Below are 22,637 nucleotides of genomic sequence, written 5' to 3' on the forward strand. Positions count from 1 at the left end.
AATTAGACATTATACAAATTATGATATTTATATAAATATATGCTCTCTTTTTTTACCTTAGTTAATAAGTTGTATAATAATTTTACAATTTTAATTATAAAAGTTTCAACTATATTTTATTATCAATTATTTACTTTTATGTTTTTACTTTATTTATTATTTTATGCATAATATTTTCCACTTATATTATATATATTATTTAGTATAAAGTATAGAAATGTTCACTAAACTATGGTTCGTATTCTATTTTGGCCATTGAACTTTTAATTTTTTTATTTAGTCACTAAATTATTTGAAATTATTTTTTTTTGCCACTAAATGTTAACTACCGTTTGAAATTTAACAGAAGTGTTGATGTGAGTTTTTTTTTATTGATCTAATAACAATTTTAACTCTTTAGTGTTTGCACATTTTATAAATTTGATCCTAAATATAAAAATAATTTTGATATATATAAATTTATTATAAAATCATATTATAAATATTTTTTCATTTACAATAAAATATTATCTTTTTATTCATCGTTTTTAGTATTTAACATATAATGTTGATGGTGTAGACTAAATCATTATAAGCATTGAATTAAATAATTAATTAATTGAGGGAGAACCCACACATTTATTGTTATGGCCCAAAATTGCCCAGCCCAAGACCCACAAGCAAATAAACAAAAATAAAGACCAAAACGGTTTGCACGGGCCTAATCCCAAAACCAAAAAAAACTCTAAGCCCAATAACCCAAACCACCAAGCAAGTCCCAACAGCCCAAAAAAAAATAATAAGACTCTAGCAGCAACTCTAGCGCCGCAAGCCAACCCCGAGCGCCGCACGTCGCGCAGCCCTTCGCGCTATGCGCTGTGCCACTCGCGCCTCCACGTCAGAGTCCACGCCCACCACGCACCTGCAAACAAGCGCAAAAAGAGCAGCAAAGAAGTTTTTTAGTTTTTTTGTTCGGCTATAAAACCGAATCAAACCAAGTGTAAAAAGGCCCCTTTTTTTTGGATAGATACGAATACAAGAGAAAAACACAAAGAAAATAAATAGAAATCAAAGATCAGATTCAAAGCTTAAAAGGTTGTTTTCCATTTTTTTTCATTTTCACAGTTATTTCCTTATTACTTCTTTTCGTTTTTTTTACAAACGGTTTTAAATAACACAAGAGAGAGAGAGAGAGGAGACTTACCGAGGTCGAGCTCGCATCGTCGGTGGCCTGGGCATGCCGGATCTCCAATGAATGCGACGCCGACCAAATAGGGGAGGAAAGGAGAAAGCACTTTTAAGTTTTAGGGCTTTTGTTTTTAAAACAAGGGTTAAAATTTGGGTTTTCTAAAATTTGCGCGTCCAGTCCTTCCTGTTTTGCGCCATCTTCAATTTAACTTGTTATGCTTTTTCAATTTCTCCCTGAACTTTGCGCGATATTTCAATTCAGTCCGCGCTTGTGCAGTGTGTTTTGTGATTTGGAACATTTGCATTTTCAATCCCTGTGTATTCGCACGCATCGCGATTTAGCCTTTAGTTTTGTTGTAATGTTTTATTTTATCCATTTTAGTTTAATTCTATATCAATTAAGTTTGTTTTTTCCATTTCAATGGTTAATTTTTTTTCCGTTTCTTTTAAAATTATTTAAATATATATTTTGGGTTATTCTAATTATTTTTACCTCATTTCAACGTGGTGTTTTATTGGTATTTATTTATTTTTAATTATATAGTTATTATTTTAAAAAGATTCTTTTATGTCATATTGTTTTAAAGTTACCCTTATATTATTCGTATATATATAGTCTATGTTAAAATTGTTTTGTTTTATCTACATTATTGTTTTCATATTATTTTTTGTAAATATTTTCTTTTATATTTGTTATATATATACATATATTTTTCCCTTAAGCTTATTATATATTTCCCCCTTTTTTAAATTTATTTTCGCATAATTTCTTTTAAGGATCCTATTTTTCTTTATCGTACATTTTGATTATTTTATTTTCATATAGTAATATCTTTGTATATACATTATTCACATTATTTTTTTGTTTGCATATATATATCGTTAGACAAATTAATTGGTTTTATTTGAAATTATGTTATATGTTATTTATTTCGAATTTCTTCTTGCATAGTATATAATTTAATAATCGTTTATATATTATCAGTTTTATGTAGGTATTTCGAATTCTAGCGTGTGTTATTCCTTTGTGGAATTTTTTCATATAGGTTTTATATTTTTTTGCATTATGTCGGTTCCAAATTTTCATATTACTTTATGTATTATGTGTCATTTTTTATTTTCATATTATAGCAACCTATTATTGTTTCATGCAAGTAATCCTGCTTGTATTTCTTGCTAATGCATCATGATTATGATTCTCATATTCTCTAAATGTTTATTGTCTTTTATTTCCAAACAAACCAAACAAGTATATTTTGACACGATTTTTATAACTGTTAACTTGAGCCCCCTCAACATAAGGAAATATTTCATGTTTGGGAGTTTGAGAGATCATGCCCAATCGTGCTGGGTTTCGATTTTTTTGCATTCGACTAAAATACAAAATATCCTTTTGAAATTTCGTCTATGCTTTCTTAAATTAAAACAAGGCAATATTTCGAATTTGGGGAGTTTGAGAGATCATGCCCAATCGTGCTGGGTTTCGATTTTTCATTCGATTAAAGTGCGGAATATTCCTTTTGAAATTTCATTCATGTTTTCCTAAATTAAAATGAGGCAATATTCAGTATTTGGAAGTTCGATAAATCGTGCGCAATCGTGCTGGGTTTCGATTTACCGTTTGGCCAAATAGCCAAATATCCTTTTTGAAATTTCAAATGCATGAATTTTGGAAATTATAAGACGATCTTGTATTGAGGGTTTGAAATGTTATGTCCTATCGTGCTGGATATGATATTTTATTCCTTCTAAGCGAGAGAATCTCAATATCCAATTCAAGTTATCCAAACGTTTTAGAGGAATTGTGTTTTAAAATCTTTTTCAACTTTTCAATATTAGGACGTTAATTGATCAATACGGTACCAATTTTGGGCGTTGCGAGGGTGCTAATCCTTCATCGCGCGTAACTGACTCCTGAATCTGTTTTTTAGTTTTTCGTAGACCAAAAATGTTGTTTTAATAAACCTAAATGCTTTATTAAAATGATCTATCACAAGGTGACCCGATCACACCTAAACAAAAAGGATCGGTGGCGACTCCATTTTCGTTTTAAAGTCGACCTCTGTTTTTCAAAATAAAAATGGTTTCGATAGCTTGACGACTCCACTGGGACATTATAAGAGAGTCAAGCCGTAAAATTGATTATTTTCTGTCCTTTTGTAAAAAATTAAAAGTTTGGTTTTTTAAACATACATTCCTTTTATTGCATGTCATGGGTTTTATGGTCTTTGTCATTTTACTCGTGTTTTGCATTGTTTTTTTATATATCCCTTCGCATCATCTTGCATGACCGTTGTGGTCGCACCTTTTTAAGTGGGAGTGAGAAACTATGCTTTTGTGAGGTTTTCACCTTCGCATGGGCTAGTGGACTGCTTCCGGAATACATTCGTACCTATGTCTTCGTGAGGTTTTCACCTCCGCACGGCCATAGGGAAATATATTCCCCTGAACTGAACTCGATCCGCATGAGCCTATAATGGGTGAGGGTTGAGGAATCTGTTGGTTTAGGTACCCTTTTCTTAGAACCGAGCCACATATAGTGAACTATAAGAGCCCACTTTAGATAGAGCTATGTTGAACCCTAGTGATTACTTAGATTGATGTTTGATTATTTTCTTTATTTCTTTCATTTTATTATTTGATACTGACTTGTTCTGTTTTATCGTTGCTTTAATTGCATGTCATTTCATATTAAAGAGGTGTCATTTTCTATTCGATTACTAAATTAGAAAGTTTGTCATTGAGAACGAATTCATTGATAAAGTAGAAGATAATGCGGCTGTCCCTATATGGTCAGAGAAGATGCAATACGAGAAAGGGGATAGCTTGGCTGAGGGATATACGTCAAAATTGTGGGACTTCACCTGTATCGGCGTGACGCAGAATGAGCTCCAGAAATTAAGGGATATATGGGCCAGTTGGGGTGATGAGATTAAGCAACTGTTTTATCAAAATTTCGGTGACCTACCCTACCTGCTCGACATCAAGGTAGATAAGAACTTGTTCTGGGGCATAACTCAGTTTTGGAATCCCGCATATAGTTGTTTCACTTTTGGCAAGGTGGACTTGGTGCCTACTGTGGAGGAGTATACAGCTTTGCTTCATTGTCCAAATGTTCAAGTCGATAGAGTTTATTCTAAGGAAGCTAATGCTCCACCTTTTGTAAAGAAATTAATGAGTATCACCGGGATGAGTGAACAATGGGTTACAGCCCGAATTCAGCAAAAGAGTGATGGTAAATGTATTCCTTGGGTGAGTTTAAGGGATCTGATCATTGCACATCTAGATATGAAGAAGAAAGTTGACCTTTTCGCCTTGAGTATCTATGGTTTGGTAATTTTCCCTAAAGCTCTAAGGCATATAGATGAAGCGGTTGCCGATTTATTTGATCGACTTAACAAGGGAGCCACACCGGTGCCAGTAATTTTGGCTGAGACATTCAGATCCTTGAGTGCATGTCGGAAAGTAAGAGAAAGCAGATTTATAGGGTGCGCACAGTTATTGTTAGTTTGGTTTCATAGCTACTTCTAGAAGGTGGAAAAAGTTTCTTATCGGGTTTTCTCTAAGAATTACTCCCCGCTAAAGGAAATAACAGCTACGTCCAAGAGAGATGACATATCATAAGAGAATTGGATTGCAATCCTTCGAAATCTTCAAGAGGAGGATGTTGAGTTGGGAGTTCCTTGGTGGATTCCCGATGAGATCCTCTATGGGTGTGGGAGTTTTGATTGGATAACTCTGCCTTAAATTTGGGGAGCCGTTGGATATGCTCCCATTGTGTTGAGGCAATACAGATCAAGACAGTTTATATAGATAATGCATGGGTTAGCTCAGAGTAAGTTCTCGTATAGGGGGACCATTATAAGAAGAGAGTTCGAGAGATTGCTGATGCCTGGAGATAGATACACCGGATGAAGAGATTGGCTATAGGATCAATGACGACTCCTGAATACAGGGGGTGGTTGAGTAAAAGGATCAATGATAATGTCCCTGGGCCGAATTTAAAGGGTATTCAATAGATGGAAGAATACTTGCAAGTAATCCCCTCCGAGCTAGAAATCATCAAACAAGACTTTGAAAAGTGAAATTCGAAGTTAGGAAAGAAGATGGAGCAATTGGAAGAGGAAAAGATGCATTTGAGGTTGGATGCTGATGTTCAGAAACTCGAGGCCGAGAAGCTAAGGAAGGGAAAGAGGAAAGCCGAAGAAGAATTGGACAGTTTGAAGGCTAATTACAAGAGGTTGCGCGTGTCAATGAAAATAGCTAGATCGGGGAAAACTTCGGAGCAGTGGCAACAAGAAGTCCAGAAGGAAAAAGCTAGAGTTAATCAGTGGGAGAAGAGGTTCCATGAAGCTCGAGCACGGGAAAACGCCTTAAAGAAGAGCTTGGTTAAGGGCCAAGATGAGAAGGAAATGTTAGTAGCTCGAGTAGCGCAGCTAGAGAAGGCACTACATCAGCACCGTGGGTGCAACTCCAACATTGAATTATAAGCCAGCCTGAGCAGGATCGAGGATTTGAAAGGAAAGGTAGAAGAGCTCGAGTCTCCATTACAGAACTGTGAATTTCGAATCAAATTCATTGAGTCAAATAATGAATAGTGGAAGGAACAGCTCTGTTGATCGCAAGACCAGGTCAGAGATAGAGATCATATGCTAGGAAGAGCGACAAAGAGTTTCATGAACATAATGATGTCCGGTGAAATGGTAGAAATTGTGATAAGGTGTAGAAAGATAGAGGCTGATGAGAGCGCTAAGAGGTTAGCCCCGAAGAAGAGAGAAAATGAGGTAGGCAATGTGAATATGGGTCATTTAAAACCAATCACAGTTAATCAACCAAGAACGACGGTCACGGGCCAGCAAGCTTCGTCAAGACAGGAGTCTAATACAAAACAAAACACGGAGAAACTCTGGTTTACTCTTATTCTAATAACATACCGGGAGTTGTGCAAAAGTTTATTTGATGCACAAGTCGTATCCCCTGTCTTCTTAAAGTCGTTGCAGCCCCCATATCCCAAATGGTATGATGCAAGTACTCAATGTGAATACCATGTGGGAATGGTGGAACACTTGATAGAGAATTGCCTTTCTTTAGTCGAAAGACTCGTTGACGTGAGAGTTGTGAAGTTTGACGATGCACTTAGAGTAGGAAATCTGTTACCTAATCATACTGATAATAAGGTAAACGCAATAACTGATAGTGAGGAGAAAAAAATTAAGTTGGATGTGGCAGAAGTGGGAACCTTGATGAGGGAGGTTTTGAAGAAGATGATGGAGAGAGGTTTAATCATACGAGACTTTGGGAGCAAATCCCGAGAAGTAGGGAACTATTGTAAGTTTCAAAGAGACGAAAACCATGAGATTGAAACATGCGATGAATTCAGAGCTCTGGTACAGGGTCTAATGGACAATAAAGAGCTAGAGTTCTTTGAGTTTGCTGAGGAGGAAGATGTATGCACCTCAGAGAAGGGGCTGATAGAGAGAGTCTATGATAGCAATCACCCAATGGTGATCATTTCACGACCAAGAATCAATGAAGCTGGAGCAAGAATGACGCTAAGAGTTGTGATTTAAAAAACCGTGGCTTTTCCTTACAAGGATAGCAAAAGGGTGCCTTGGAGTTATAATTGTAATGTGACATCATCAGAAGAGGGGAGTTTGGTCAACACGCAAGATACAAAAGCCGAGCCTGTAAAAGGGAAATCTTTGATGTTTGAACAGGAGGAAGAGAGGGCAAAACTACTGGTTAATGAACCGGTAACTGAGGATGAAGCTAAAGAATTTTTAAGATTCCTAAAACACAGTGAGTATAGTGTTTTGGAACAGTTACACAAGCAGCCAGCAAGCACATTGGTACTAGCTTTGCTTCAAAATTTAGAGGTACACCGTAATGCGTTGATAAAGGTGTTGAATGAAATATATGTCGCTGAAGACATTTCGGTGAACAAGCTAGACCGTCTTTTCAGCAATATAAGTGCCAATAACTTCATTTCTTTCAGCGATGATGAGATACCGTTAGGAAGCATGGGGTCCACCAAGGCTCTACACATCACTACCCGGTGCAAAGGGTATACACTATCGGGGGTATTAATTGACAATGAGTCGGCACTGAATGTCTTGTCCTTTTCTACATTGAACAAGTTACCTATAGATAGCTCTCATATGAAGACATGCCAGAACATAGAAAGAGCGTTCGATGGCACCGTGGGTAGGATTGAGATCCTCCTTCTAATCAGACCCAACATGTATGAGGTAGACTTTCTCGTGATGGACATCAGGCCCTCTTATAATTGTTTACTAGAGAGGCATTGGATTCACTCAGCGAGAGCGGTACCATTATCATTGCACCAGAAGTTGAAGTTGGTAACGGAGGGTCGGCTGATAACCATAAATGCAGAGAAGGACATTATCGTATCTGTTACTAGTAACGTGTCGTACATCGAGAACGATAATGAAGTAATTGAGTGTTCTTTTTAGTCATTGGAATTTGTTAATGCGTCTTTCATTATCGAAGAAGGCAAAATCCCAATGCCAGAAATATCCGAAGCTACAAGGATGGGCTTATGACTGATGTAAGAAAAAGGGCATTGTTTGGAAGGGGACTCAAAAAATACCTCTACGGACGGGTCGAAGTGCCAAGTTTAACTAGCAAGCGGGATCATTTTGGTATAGGGTATAGGCCAAACACCAGACAAATGAAGGAAGAGTTAGAGAGGAATCAGGATAGATGAAGAGCATGATTGAGTGGGGCAGAGATCAAGTGGGAGTCGATGACCTTTCCCTACATATCTAATATATTCGTGTTAAGAGAAATTATTAATCTTGAATCAGAGATGACAAAAGAAGGGACAACTGAAGATGTGATGGGCAATTTGAGCATCAACGCCCTATCTGAGGAGGGAGTGATGGAAGAAGACTTATCAGGCATTCGCCCTTATGAGACTGGCAGTGTTCTAAACAATTAGACCATGGAAGAAATTCCTGTATTTCTTAGAGCTAATACAGAGTAACGTTCAGAACACACTTATTGTTTTAAGTCTAGAAACAATAAGAATCTTTTGTGAAATAGACTCATGTTCAAACATCTTTATTTTTAATAAGAAATGCATTTTTGAATCACATTTTGGGCAAATATTCCTTCATAGTCTCATTACATTCATAATTATGCCGTACAAATAAGCTACTCTTAGATTTATTCTTTGGATATTTCTTTCGTGTTACAATAGGTCCCCAGATAGCAATGACACGAGTGACGCTGTTATGGACCGAGAATCTTCTTTTGAGCATGATATATGTCTAGAGGGATCTCAGAATTTCGAAGATGACGAAGATTATGGGTTATCTCCAGATTTGTTAAGGATGGTAGAACGGGAAGAGAAACAGATTCTACCCTATAAAGAGACAACCGAGAATGTTACTTTGGAAGAAGGGAAAGAAGTGAAAATCGGAACTTGTATAATCCAGGAGGCAAAGCGAGACCTCATTAAACTACTACAAGAGTTCAAAGATGTCTTCGCGTGGTCATATCAGGATATGCCGGGCTAAGCGCTGACATTGCAGTACATCGAGTCCTTGTAAAAAAAAGTGCAAGCCTGTTCAACAGAAGCTTTGAAGGATGAGACCTGATGTTGCAATAAAAATAAGGGAAGAAGTCAGGAAACAATTTGACGTTGGGTTCTTACAAGTGGTGAATTATTCGGAATGGGTAGCCAATGTTGTCCCCGTCCCTAAGAAAGATGGAAAAGTGCGGATGTGTATGGATTATAGAGACCTAAACAAGGCCAGCCCAAAGGATAACTTCCCGCTGCCCCATATCGATACGCTGGTGGATAACACGGCGGGTTACTAATTGTTCTCTTTTATGGATGGTTTTTCTGGATACAATCAGATAAAGATGCACCTACAGACATGGAAAAGACTATATTCATAACCTTGTGGGGAACATTTTGCTATAAGGTGATTCTATTCGAGTTAAAAATTACGGGAGCAACGTATCAAAAAGCTATGTTAACCTTATTTCACGACATGATGCACAAGGAGATTGAGGTTTACGTTGACGATATGATCGCAAAATTCTGAACAGAAAAAGAACACATACAGGTCTTGAGGAAATTGTTCTTGAGGCTGAGAAAATTCCAGCTAAGGCTCAATCCAACAAAATGTACTTTTGGGGCTAGATCAGGAAAACTGCTTGGTTTTGTCGTCAGTGAAAAAGGAATCGAGGTCGACCCTGACAAAGTTAAAGCTATACAACAGTTGCCTCCGCCACACACTCAGACGGAAGTTTGAGGTTTTATGGGAAGACTAAATTACATTGCCGGTTTATCTCACAACTGATTGAGAAATGTGATCTCATATTTCGTCTTCTCAAGAAACACAACCCAGGTGTGTGGGATGGTGAATGTCAGAAAACCTTCGATAAGGTAAAAAAATATTTGTCCAATCCCCCAGTGTTAACGCCACCTAGCCCAGACAGACCATTGGTATTGTATTTGACAGTATTTGACCATTCAATAGGATGTGTGCTTGGTCAATACGACGAGACAAGAAAGAAAGTTAGATGATATACTACCTCAGTAAGAAATTCACTGAGTGTGAGATGAGATATTCGCTAATTGAGAAGATATGTTATGCTTTGGTTTGGACAACTCGAAGATTGAGGCAGTACATGTTGTATTATACGACTTGGTTAATCTCAAAATTAGACCCTCTTAAGTACATGATGGAGTCAGCCGCTCTGAGTAGAAGGATGGCCCGATGGCAAATTTTGCTTTCCGAGTTTGACATAGTTTATGTGAACCAGAAAGCTGTAAAAGGGAGTGCAATAGCAGGTTTTCTAGCCAGTAGAGATTTAGAAGATCACGAGCCTTTGAACTTTGATTTCCCCAATGAAAATCTAATGTATGTGGCAACTACCCAAGAAGACACTCTAGAGAATCATCCTTGGAAAGTGAATTTCGACGGAGCATCAAACATAGTTGGTAATGGAATTGGGGCAGTCCTGATATCCCCAAGTGGAGATCATTATCCATTCACTTGCAAATTGGATTTTAATTGCACAAATAATATGGCAGAGTACGAAGCATGTATCATACGTATCCGTGCAGCCGTAGAGCGCAAAATCAAGGTGTTAGAAGTGTATGAGGATTCTATACTAGTGATCTATCAGCTCAAAGGTAAATAGGAAACAAAAGAACCAAAGTTGATCAACTACTGAGAGTTGGTTCTGGATTTAATCAAGGTCTTTGATGATATCACTTTTCATTACTCTCACGTGATGAAAATCAGATGGCTGATGCCCTGGCTACATTAGCTTCCATGATCAGAGTAAATAAATAAGAGGAAATAAAGCCGATCTAGATGAGTATTTGTGATGCCCCAACTCATTGCTGTAATATCGACGAAGAGGAGGAGATGGATGATCATCCTTGATTTCAGGACATTCTACGATATGTGAAAAATCGTGTATATCTTGATCAGGCAACTGAAAATGATAAAAGAACGTTGAGGAGGCTGGCCGGTGACTATGTCTTAGACGGGGAAATCCTGTATAAAAGAAAGAAAGACCAAGTGCTGCTAAGATGTGTTAACGCTATTGAAGCAAAGAAAATCCTAGAAGAAGTCCATGAAGGTGTCGGCGGGACGCATGCAAATAGGTTCACAATGGCCAGACAAATCATGAGATTCGGGTATTATTGGTCTACAAGGGAAGGAGATTGCATCAACTATGCCAAGAAATACCATAAGTACCAAATTTATGGAGACCAGATCCATGTGCCTCTTCATCTCTTCATGTTTTGACTTCTCCATGGCCTTTCTCAATGTAGGGCATGGACGTCATTGGGCCGATTTCACCGAAGGCTTCTAACGGACATCGTTTCATCTTTGTGGTCATTGATTATTTCACTAAGTGGGTGGAGGCTGCTTTATACGCCAACGTCACGAAGTCGGCGGTCAGCAGGTTCTTGAAAAAAGAAATCATATGTCGTTATGGCATGCCAGAGAGGATCATATCTGACAACGCGATAAATTTAAATAACAGCATGATTGTGGAGGTCTACAGTCAATTCAAATTAAACACCACAACCCGTCACCATATCGCCCGAAAATGAATGAGGCAGTTGAGGCGGCTAATAAAAATATAAAAAGGATTGTGGGGAAAATGGCTGAGACCTACAAGGATTGGCATGAAAAGTTACCATTTGCCCTTTATGCTTATCGAACATCGGTCAGAACTTCTACTGGGGCAACACCTTTCTCGTTAGTTTATGGGATGGAGGCAGTTTTGCCTATTGAAGTCGAGATTCCTTCTCTCTGGGTTTTATTAGAATTGAAGCTGGACGAAGCAGAATGGGTCCAATCCCGGTACGATCAACTAAACTTGATAGAAGAAAAGAGGCTGAAGGCTATCCGTCATGGTCAAATGTACCAGAAGCGAATGATGCAAGCTTTCAACAAAAAAGTTCGCCCAAGAGTTTTCCAGGAAGGGGACTTGGTATTGAAAAAGATTTTCCCTATGTAAAAAGATTTCAGAGGGAAATGGATGCCAAACTGGGAATGACCTTATGTAGTGAAGAAGGCTTTTTCTGGAGGGGCACTGATATTAGCAAAAATGGATGGTAAAAGCCTTCCCAACCCGGTAAATTCAGATTCGGTCAAGAAATACTTCACCTGAAAAAGAAGAAGCCAAGGCGAAAACCCGCAAAGGACGCTCTGAAAAAAAAATAGAGAGGCCAAGGTGAAAACCCGCAAAGGGCGCCTTGAGACCAAAGGGGTTTTGAGTTGAAAACCCAAGAAAGGGCAGCTCAAATTTTGATCAAATGTAGGGCATGTTATGGTCTTGTTCTACTAGAATTAACAAGAAGGAGGAACATTACATCTTGGGGCATCAACGAAATACCTCGGACCTCCTAAACACATATCTGGCTCCCAATGGTTTTCGAACAGTCCGAATAAAGAAGCTCATGCTACGATATCCGGGGCACCTATTTTTCATTTTATACATCTTTTGTACCTTAGCAAAATCTATTATCTTAATTAATTTTCTACCTAGAGCTTCGTTCTCAATAAAGTTTCATCTTGTCCATTTTGATAATCTTTCTCAAGCATTTCCTATTGAAATATTGATTAATGGACTAATAACACTTTCATAAAAGGAGTTCTGCCTAATACTCTAGAAGCTTCTAAGTAGTGCAAGAACCCGAAACAGGTCAATTATTCAGAACCCGCCAAGCTTAAGGGTTAGAGTTACTTGATAAGTAAGAAGTTTAAGTTAAGACAATTGCTTCAGATGTCTATTAAAGATATCAGTTGAACGAAAAGAAATACATCAATAACAAACAACAAGCAATAACAACCTAAACATTAAAAAGGGCATTCTCACGACAATCAACATTCATACAAATGTCATTCATGATACATCTAGTTAGGGGCATTTGATTCATTTCGATCATAGCATCCTAATTATTTGACATAAGCATTACATCTAGTTAGGAGCATTTGATTCATTGCGATTATAGCATCCTAGTTATTTGGCATAAGCATAGATACAGCAAACCAATTTTACAGATCACGTTCCTCAGAGGATAGTGTAGTGGCATCGGTGAATTCACAAGCCTTAACCCCCCAAGCAGTAGGGTAATAGGCTGGAAAATACAGATCTCCCCTAAACAGTAGTGGAGCAAATCGAAGACAGCAAGCCTTAACCCCCTAAGCAGTAGGGTAACAGGCTGGAAAATACAGATCTCCCCTAAATAGTAGTGGAACAGATCGAATACAGCAAGCCTTAACCCCCTAAGCAGTAGGGTAGCAGGATGGAAAATACAGATCTCCCCTAAACAGTAGTGGAGCAGATCAAAGACATCAAGCCTTAACCCCCTAAGCAGTAGGGTAACAGGCTGGAAAATACATATCTCCCCTAAACAGTAGTGGAACAGATCGAAGACGGGTTCCTATACCCCTGAAGATGCAGTGGGTTAAAGTGAGGTTACATGAAGAAATGGAGCATCACAAAGTCAAACCTTGGCAAGACCGGGCAAAATTGACCCATTTGAAGTTTTTTCTCTGTTCTTGTTACACGACAACGAACAAAGAAGGGTAGCTGTTATGGCCCAAAATTGCCCGGCCCAAGACCCAGAAGCAAATAAACAAAAATAAAGACCAAAATGGTCTGCATGGGCCTAATCCCAAAACCAAAAAAAAACTCTAAGCCCAATAACCTAAACCCCCAAGCAAGTCCCAACAGCAAAAAAAAAGACTCTAGCAGCAACCTTAGTGCCGCAAGCTAACCCTGAGTGCCGCACGTCAAGCAGCCCTCTGCGCCATGGGCCGTGCCACTCGCGCCTCCACATCAGAGTCTACTCCTACCACGCACCTGCAAACAAGCGCAAAAAGAGCAGCAAAGAAATTTTTTAGTTTTTTTATTCGGCTATAAAATTGAATCAAACCGAGTGTAAAAATGCCCCTTTTTTGGATAGATACAAATATAAGAGAAAAACACAAAGAAAATCAATAGAAATCAGAGATCAGATTCAAAGCTTAAAAGGTTGTTTTTTATTTTTTTTCATTTTCACAGTTATTTCCTTATTACTTCTTTTCGTTTTTTTACAAACAGTTTTAAATAACACAAGAGAGAGAGAGGAGACTTACCGGGGTCGAACTTGCATCGTCGGTGGCCTGGGCGTGCCGAATCTCTGATGAAGGCGACGCCGGCCGAATAGGGGAGGAAAGGAGAAAGCACTTTTAAGTTTTAGGGCTTTTGTTTTTAAAACAAGGGTTAAAATTTGGGTTTTCTAAAGATTTTTTTTAATGTTTTAAAAAAGGAAATAAAGTAATGGGCATTTAATTTTGAAACAGCATTTGGGGGGGGGGGATGAAAGCATCTGCGTGTTTTGACTTAGTACACGCGCATTTTCCCCTTAAGTGGGAAATTTGCACGTCCAGTCCTTCCTATTTTGCGTCATCTTCAATTTAACTTGATATGCTTTTTCAATTTCTCCCTAAAGTTTGCGCGATATTTCAATTTAGTCCGCGCTTGTGCAGTATGTTTTGTGATTTAGAACATTTGCATTTTCAATCCCTGTGTATTCGCACACATCACGATTTAGCCCTTAGTTTTGTTGTAATGTTTTATTTTATCCATTTTAGTTTAATTCTATATCAATTAAGTTTGTTTTTTCCATTTCAATGGTTAATTTTTTTTTTCCGATTCTTTTAAAATTTATTTTTACCTCATTTCAACTTGGTGTTTTATTGGTATTTATTTATTTTTAATTATATATTTATTATTTTAAAAAGATTCTTTTATGTCATATTGTTTTAAAGTTACTCTTATATTATTCGTATATATATAGTCTATGTTAAAATTTGTTTTGTTCTATGTTATATATATATACATATATTTTTCCCTTAAGCTTATTATATATTTTCCCCCTTTTTTAAATTTATTTATGCATAATTTCTTTTAAGGATCCTATTTTTTTTGATCGTACATTTTGATTATTTTATTTTCATATAGTAATATCTTTGTATATATATTATTTACATTATTTCTTCATTTGCATATATATGTCGTTAGATAAATTAATTGGTTTTATTTGAAATTATGTTATATGTTATTTATTTCGAATTTCTTCGTGCATAGTATATAATTTAATAATCGTTTATATATTATCAGTTTTATGTACATATAAGGTATTTCGAATTCTAGCTTGTGTTATTCCTTTGTGGAATTTTTTCATATAGGTTTTATATTGTTTTGCGTTATGTCGGTTCCAAATTTTCATATTGCTTTATATATGTATTATGTGTCATTTTTTATTTTCATATTATAGCAACCTATTATTGCTTCATGCAAGTAATTATGCTTGTATTTCTTGCTAATGCATCATGATTATGATTCTCATATTCTCTAAATGTTGATTGTCTTTTATTTCCGAACAAACTAAACAAGTATATTTTGACACGATTTTTATAACTGTTAACTTGAGCCCCCTCAACATAAGGAAATATTTCGTGTTTGGGAGTTTGAGAGATCATGCCCAATCGTGCTGGGTTTCGATTTTTTTGCATTCGACTAAAATACAAAATATCCTTTTGAAATTTCGTCTATGCTTTCTTAAATTAAAACGAGGCAATATTTCGAATTTGGAGAGTTTGAGAGATCGTGCCCAATCGTGCTGGGTTTCGATTTTTCATTCGATTAAAATGCGGAATATTCCTTTTGAAATTTCATCCATGTTTTCTTAAATTAAAATGAGGCAATATTCAGTATTTAGAAGTTCGATAAATCGTGCGCAATCGTGTTGGGTTTCGATTTACTGTTTGGCCAAATAGTCAAATATCCTTTTTGAAATTTCAAATGCATGAGTTTTGGAAATTATAAGATGATCTTGTATCGAGGGTTTGAAATGTTGTGTCCTATCGTGCTGGATATGATATTTTATTCCTTCTAAACGAGAGAATCTCAATATCCAATTCAAGTTATCCAAACGTTTTAGAAGAATTGTGTTTTAAAATCTTTTTCAAATTTTCAACATTAGGACGTTAATTGATCAATACGGTACCAATTTTAGGCGTTGTGAGGGTGCTAATCCTTCCTCGCGCGTAACTGACTCCTGAATCTGTTTTCTAGTTTTTCATAGACCAAAAACGTTGTTTTAATAAACCGAAATGCTTTATTAAAATGATCGATCACAATGTGACCCGATCACACCTAAACAAAAAGGATTGGTGGCGACACCATTTTCGTTTTAAAGTCGACCTCCGTTTTTCAAAATAAAAATGGTTTCGACATTTATGTTGGGCAATTTTTTTATTTGCATTTTGTTTTTATTATTTTAGATAAATAAAGCCAAAATTTGTAGACTTATTATAATTTATTTTTGTTTATTTGGTTTAAAATCTAGTTTCTCATATTGATTTATTACAATTTTATTTGGTATATACAAACTAATTTTGTAGTACTATTTACGTAATTTATAAATAAAAATTATGAATTTTTATTTTAAATTTATTTAAAATTGATTTATTCTTATTATAAAAAAACATTATTTTTAAATAATAGAATAGTGTTTTTATTTGCATCATAAATGCAGTTGCCAATGCAAAACGAGAGAAAAAATTGCTGAAAATTAAAAGTAAAAATTTGATTTATCATTTTCCCAATAAAAAGAGATAAAAATAATATGAAATCGTAATTTCATACCATTTCTTCTTACAAATAGAAATGGTGTTTTTTTCTTTTTGGATATGAAAAAAGATGAACTAACACTATTGGTATCCCTTTTGGATAAGTCAAGTGCTGTTTGGATGTAAATACAATGGGCTACTAAATAGTTTGTAGCAGAAATTTTCACTTTCATCTCTGCTTAATCCAGTCTATTCTATCCATTTTGAGCCCAAAGCCGAAAGGATAGATAGATGTCTCTTTATTTATGGGATAATATAATTTTTGACCCTCAACTTGGTAATTAGATTCATTTTGGTATTTGTATCTTTGTAGTCCACTTTGCCGCTTGAACTTGACAACTCGTTTCATCTGGTCCCTAAACTTGAAAAATAAAATTTTTTGATGATGTAGCACTTTGAGATTTTGCTACATTATCACTTGAAAATTAAATAAAATTATATACATTTTTAGATGGTGATGTGATACAATCTTAAATTCCAATATTTTTAATAACTGGATTGACAGTTGAAACGGTCAGAACATCGGTTCCTGATAATCAATTTGATTGGTTCAACCCTTTTGTTTGGATTGTTATACTGATTGATTCTTGATCCAGTCAGACTGATAGACTAATCCAATCCTATTTCAGTAACACTAGTCACATTGTCATATCTTGATAAAATTCAAATTTAAGGATCAAAATAAATCTAATTGTCAAATTTAGGTACCAAAATAAACATAATTACCAAGTTCAAGGTTCAAAAGTTATATTATCCCAATTTATGTTTTAAATAGTTTCCACCAAAGAATCAACGGGTGAAAAGCATTAGGTCCAACAACTTTTTCAGCTAAAAGCGCCCGCGATGGACGTATTGTTTACCAAAGCATTATTTTGCACAATTGTACTACGGTGGATATTATGTGCCAACATTTCTGAGGCTAATATTACCAACGAAATTGTTTTTCCTTCCATTGAAAACCCGATAACAGCAACTCAGGAAAATGTTCATCCCAATAAGGGGGCATACAACATGCAATATCAGCTACATAGTTCACTTCCTTATATCAAACAACAATGAATAAATGGGTTAGCACTCACAAAATTCAGAATAGACTGCGTAAATTTTAGGACCAATCATAAAGTGTTATATCTCAAGTTGAATTTATGATGGGTTGAGTTGAAATTGTGATAGCCTGAAATGATGACATCACATGATTTGTAATAATTACAATTATAGTTCTGATTTTAAATTATTATCAAGTAATATAAACTTCATTTTCATCAAATTTTTGTGTGCTTCGTGTGTTTTAATTTAATTCGTCTAATATTGACTTTCATCGGCTCATATTGATTGGTATAAGATTTTAATATACTTATTTTAACTAATTTTTTTATAATTATATTGAAAAATAAAATATAATCATTTAATTAAGTTATTAAACTTAATTGATAATTTTAAAATTTATATTTGCATGTAAATATATTTCTATGAATGTAATTGAAGTATTTTTGAATGTATAAATAATATATAAGAACATATTTTAAAACATCGGAAAATCCGAAATGATACACCTAAATACACTCACACCAATTTACACAAATACTAGAACAAAAATATATGTCCATCAGTGTGATATTGACTACATTATAATTATGTCATACGTTGCTGTAATATACATAAGAATGCACAAGTGGATTGGTAACCAAAATATATTCAAACATAAAATAATAATAAATTTGAACAAAATCAACACATCATTGGTTTAAACTAAAATAAAATCGGGGAAAGACTTACATGGTTTTACATAGAGTGGGACTCAAACATTAAACCTCAAAAATTTCATGCGATACTTTACAATTAAACAAATGTTGTCTTTCTTATATTTAACTTAGATAGTTTTATGCAATGCTGTTTGAAATGAAATGAGTATGTTATCAGGCTTTGGATCAATTGACCCAAAAACTGGTATAGACCAATTAAATTAGAAAAAAATTAATTGAATCAGGCGGTTAAATTGATTGAACATGATTTTTTTAAAATTTTAATAAGATTTTAATTGAATCGACGAATAGATGAATCGATAGCTTGATCAGTTTGACCCTTTATCCATTTTTAAAAAAAAATGGGTTTTATGTTGTAATTTATATTTTTATAGCATTAGTGAAAAAAAAGAGGGGTTTATGTTATAATCAATTTTCATAATAGTTAAGTTACATAATGGGTTGAGATGATTTATTGTGATGATTCAACTAGAAAGGGTGCAAAGGGTCACTAAACAAGAAAGTTTTAGGAAAATACTTTAACGAAGTGATGGCTCATAGTTGAAAGATGAAATATTTATATAAGAAAATGGGCTTGAAGTAAGCATAGTCTCTCATAAAATAATTATCCCTTTAATACAACTGAATTTAGATCCATGTTAATTACCTCATTATTGAATATCCTATCGTTTAAATTTACTCATAGGTCTTCATCAACTCTTAAATAGAAAAATAATGTTGAATATTCTGTCGTTTAAATTTACTCATAGGTCTTCATCAACTCTTAAATAGGAAAATAATGCGCTTTAACGCATTTAAATTCGTGTCCTCTTATGTTGATAAGAGTATCAATACTAATCGAATTAAGATTATAAATCAAAAGAATTGAGGCATTGTGATTCTTATTGTGATAATCCAGTATTACATATGTTGGTTATTGAATTTTATTATAATTTTAATTTCATTAATTTTCTAATTAAATAACAAAATTAAAAAATACAAGACTCCCTAAAAATGATGGAAAAAAATAGAATAAAAATATTTAATTAATACAAGGTTATAGTGTTGAGTGATGAATAAGGACAACTAAGGTTTTATGATGATCTCTATTCAACACTTTCCCATCACTTGCTTTCTTGTCCTTTATTAAAAATTCACATGCCATGAATTCGAATTTCCCTAATACTTTTAAATTAAAAATAAAATAAAATTCCAGCAAAAGCGCACCAGCTGGTAATAAGAACATGTGTTTTTTTTTCTCTCTACCCGTCTTATATATTGATATACACCATACGACAGGTGGACATTTTTCTTCAGATCAATCAAACTAAACCGTCGGATTAATTGACTTCAATTCAGGCGCATCTTAAAATAGATTTAATAAAGGACCAAAAAAAAAAACCAAGACAAATTTTCATTTCTGTATTTCCTCAAATCAAGTGCATCTCTTATCACATGATTATCAAACACAAACGGATAAAAACCCATAATCATATGATCATCGCTGCAGCTCCATCATTCTGGAGAAGTCCTCGAAGCAGACAAATCCATCTTCGTTCTTATCGACACTCGCTATCATGCGCCGACAATCCTCTAACGTGCACCGCTCATCCCCTATTTTGTCCTTAAAAAACGCCATCAACTCCTCCGCCGTGATCTTCCCGTCATGATCTGTGTCAAATATATCAAAAGTCTCCCTCAGTTCCGGTTCGCAGGCGGGTTCGTCGCAAGCCGGTCCAACCACCTGGTTCATCAACGTTTCCAGGTTGATGTAGCCGTCGCCGTCACCGTCCACTTCGCTCAACATCAAGGAAACCTCGTCCCGGCTGGGCGGCTGCCTTGCGACCTTGCCAAGCAAAGCCTCGAGCTCGCTTCTCGATATAACCCCGTCGTTATCTTTGTCTAACATTTTAAACGCCTGGCAAAGTTCTAGATAAAAATTAGCGGGAAAATCGGACCAGTCACCTGATGTTTGGGGCAAAACACTGGTGGGCGTTACGAAGCCAGCGGTAGCCGTGGAAGGGTACTGATGTTCTTTGAGGGTGGAAGAGACGGATTCGGAGGAGGAAGAGGAGGAAACGGCGGAACCGGAACTATAGGAGGAGGGGTCGAACTTGGAGACGATGGATCTATCTTTTTTATTAGATCGAAAGAGACGCTTGGGGCTGAGCCTATTAATGAGATTCATGATGGCTTTGGAGAAAAAGAAAGAAAGAGGTGGAACAAAGGAGGCGGGTGGAAGGAATGCAAGAAGAAGAAAGAAATTGAGGAGAAAGAGGGGAAGAGGTGGGGGTGCTTAAATGCTTGGAGAAGTGCTGTGATGAGCTTCTCCATTGCAGCTTCCAGGAAGTTTCGTGTGATGAGAAATTTTATGAACATTTATATATTTTTATTAATACGACTTTTCCTTCCTTTCACTGTTAGTAGAGTCAGAATTTTTTAATTACACCCAACCCAACATTCAATGTTTTATTTTTCTATTCTAATTTTCCTACTTAAAGAATTTTTGTTTTTTTACTCCTACTCCTACTCCTACTCCTACTCCTACTCCATTCAACTTGCACCACATGTCTTTTTCCAACTTCACTCTTTTGTGTTTTTTATTCTAATTTTGTCAACCTAAAATTTATGAGAATTTTATTTTACTCACTAAATTAAACCTTTCTATATTTATATATTTTATCAATTTAATTTATATTTTAAAAATTTTCAAAAAAATATTAAAACTTTTTCGATAAATTTATTAAACTTATGTCTAAATTCTTGAGTTGCTTTCACTGTTAGTAAAAATACAAAAGAAAAAAATAAAATTCTTCTTACCTAAAATTAAAATTTACCATTTTTCTCCAAAACTTTCCAACTATTCTCCTGTTTTCGTAGAAACCAAACAAATATTTTTTCCGTCATTTCTCATATCACCATCTACTAAACTACCTCTTCTCGTAATTTTGGTTTGGTTTGAAAGTGCCTGATTTTGTCGTGTCTACTGCTGCTCGAGAACAAAAACAAGACTTTCTTTTTACATGATTTTTATATTTGTGTTTCAAAAAGGGTTTCTTTTTCTTGTGAATTTTCTATCTTCCGTGTATTTTCCCAACTCAAAGAATAATAGTACGGATATTGTAGCAGGTTGGGTAAAGTCTTTAACATCTTTAACAAGGAATATCCAACTTGCATCCTTGTTGAGATTGATTGAAAATATTGGCTAAATCAGTTAGAAAATGAGGAAAGATGTTTAACCTTACATATTATTAAATTAAGTTGTATATTTGTGTGATGCATGAATTAAAATAATAATTGAGTGCAGTGCTAATGTACATTATGCTCTTAGAGAAAGAATAAAATTTAAATTTTAAATTTTAATAAAATTTAAATTTTAAATTTTAAAAATAACATTATTAAGAGAGACAACACCAAACATGGATCATGAAAAGTACCAATATATATATATTTTCAGTGGTAAATAATAAAGCATGCTTTTACCAAACATACAGGATTTCAGTTATACCAATAAACATGATGTGTTGACAACAAGAGATGCAATGTAAGAAAGGGATAAAATGAGATATTTGGAAGTAGTAATCCATGGGTCTCTAGTTTTAAAATTTTTAAACTCGGTTTTATTCAGTTGTAATATGTGCCTTGGATTCTTCTACTACTATAATTCCCGAAAATTATGATAAAATTGTAATTGGAAAATAAAATATGATCGATTATCATCCCGTGTTTAAAGGACAAAATTGTTATATTTAAAGTTGAACTACTATATCATTTTAAAAAAACATTTACCCAATTAAATATGGAAACTATTACTAACTATCATCTTACCATATTTGCAGATAAGCAAAGGGTAAAGATTTTCTAAGTGTACCTCAACTACATATCTACCATTGTATTTGATTTCTCTTTCTTTTTCCGTGTTTAAGAGGTACCTTTCGAGTATGGATGTATTTGGACCTTTGGGTTAAGAGAATAGTATATAAGCTGTAACAATTTTCACATAGTGATTTCTCTAGTTATTTTTTATAATGATTATGGTTTTCTTCAATGAAGTTTTCCATCTAAATTCTATATTCGTTTATTTGTTGTAATTAATCTATATTTATTCCTCAATTTCTCAAGCGTAAAAGTGGAGGTTTGCCACACCAATTCTCACCATTAATGGTGGAGAGCATGGTTGTGCTTAGTGCTCTCCGTTTTGCCAAGGAGTTAGCTTCTACAAAATCATAGTTGAAAGAAATTCCATCCGCCACCCACCATGGAATTGACAGATCTCCTATCTCAATTATTATTGAAGATAAAAAAGTTGAGGCTCTTATATAAAACACATTTTAGATGCTGATAAAATTTGAGGATTTGTGTTATCAATTGAATACGATTTTCTTGATATGGAATTAGTTATTGGATGGGGATTAGATTTGGATGTTTTGTAATTTTTTTATTTTTATTTTTTAAATCTCATTGGAAATTGTTTGAATGGTTTTAGATTTTTTTTATTTAATTCTTAAACTATTTTTTTACTTAAATTAAAATATTAAAGTTA

At 34.9% G+C, this 22,637-nt stretch overlaps 2 protein-coding genes and 1 long non-coding RNA gene across 3 annotated transcripts; 1 reads left to right on the top strand and 2 right to left on the bottom strand.

The window, feature by feature from the left end:
• Positions 1 to 577: 577 nt before the first annotated feature.
• Positions 578 to 1,491, bottom strand: LOC107890315 (uncharacterized). The gene is made up of 2 exons (XR_001681915.2): positions 1,184 to 1,491; positions 578 to 901 (listed from the first exon to the last, which is right to left on the bottom strand). It is a non-coding gene; the product is annotated as an uncharacterized lncRNA (long non-coding RNA).
• Positions 1,492 to 6,221: 4,730 nt separating this feature from the next.
• On the top strand, positions 6,222 to 7,640 carry LOC107890098 (uncharacterized). The gene is made up of 2 exons (XM_016814609.1): positions 6,222 to 6,671; positions 6,762 to 7,640. The coding sequence occupies exons 1-2, from the start codon at positions 6,222 to 6,224 to the stop codon at positions 7,638 to 7,640; spliced, it is 1,329 nt and encodes a 442-aa protein (XP_016670098.1).
• An 11,851-nt stretch (positions 7,641 to 19,491) lies between these two features.
• LOC107889393 (probable calcium-binding protein CML35) lies at positions 19,492 to 21,363 on the bottom strand. The gene has a single exon (XM_016813800.2). The coding sequence runs from the start codon at positions 20,280 to 20,282 to the stop codon at positions 19,593 to 19,595; it is 690 nt and encodes a 229-aa protein (XP_016669289.1). The 5' UTR covers positions 20,283 to 21,363; the 3' UTR covers positions 19,492 to 19,592.
• Positions 21,364 to 22,637: the final 1,274 nt, after the last annotated feature.

The sequence above is a fragment of the Gossypium hirsutum genome, chromosome A09 (assembly GCF_007990345.1).
Source record: "Gossypium hirsutum isolate 1008001.06 chromosome A09, Gossypium_hirsutum_v2.1, whole genome shotgun sequence".
Taxonomy (NCBI): domain Eukaryota; kingdom Viridiplantae; phylum Streptophyta; class Magnoliopsida; order Malvales; family Malvaceae; genus Gossypium; species Gossypium hirsutum.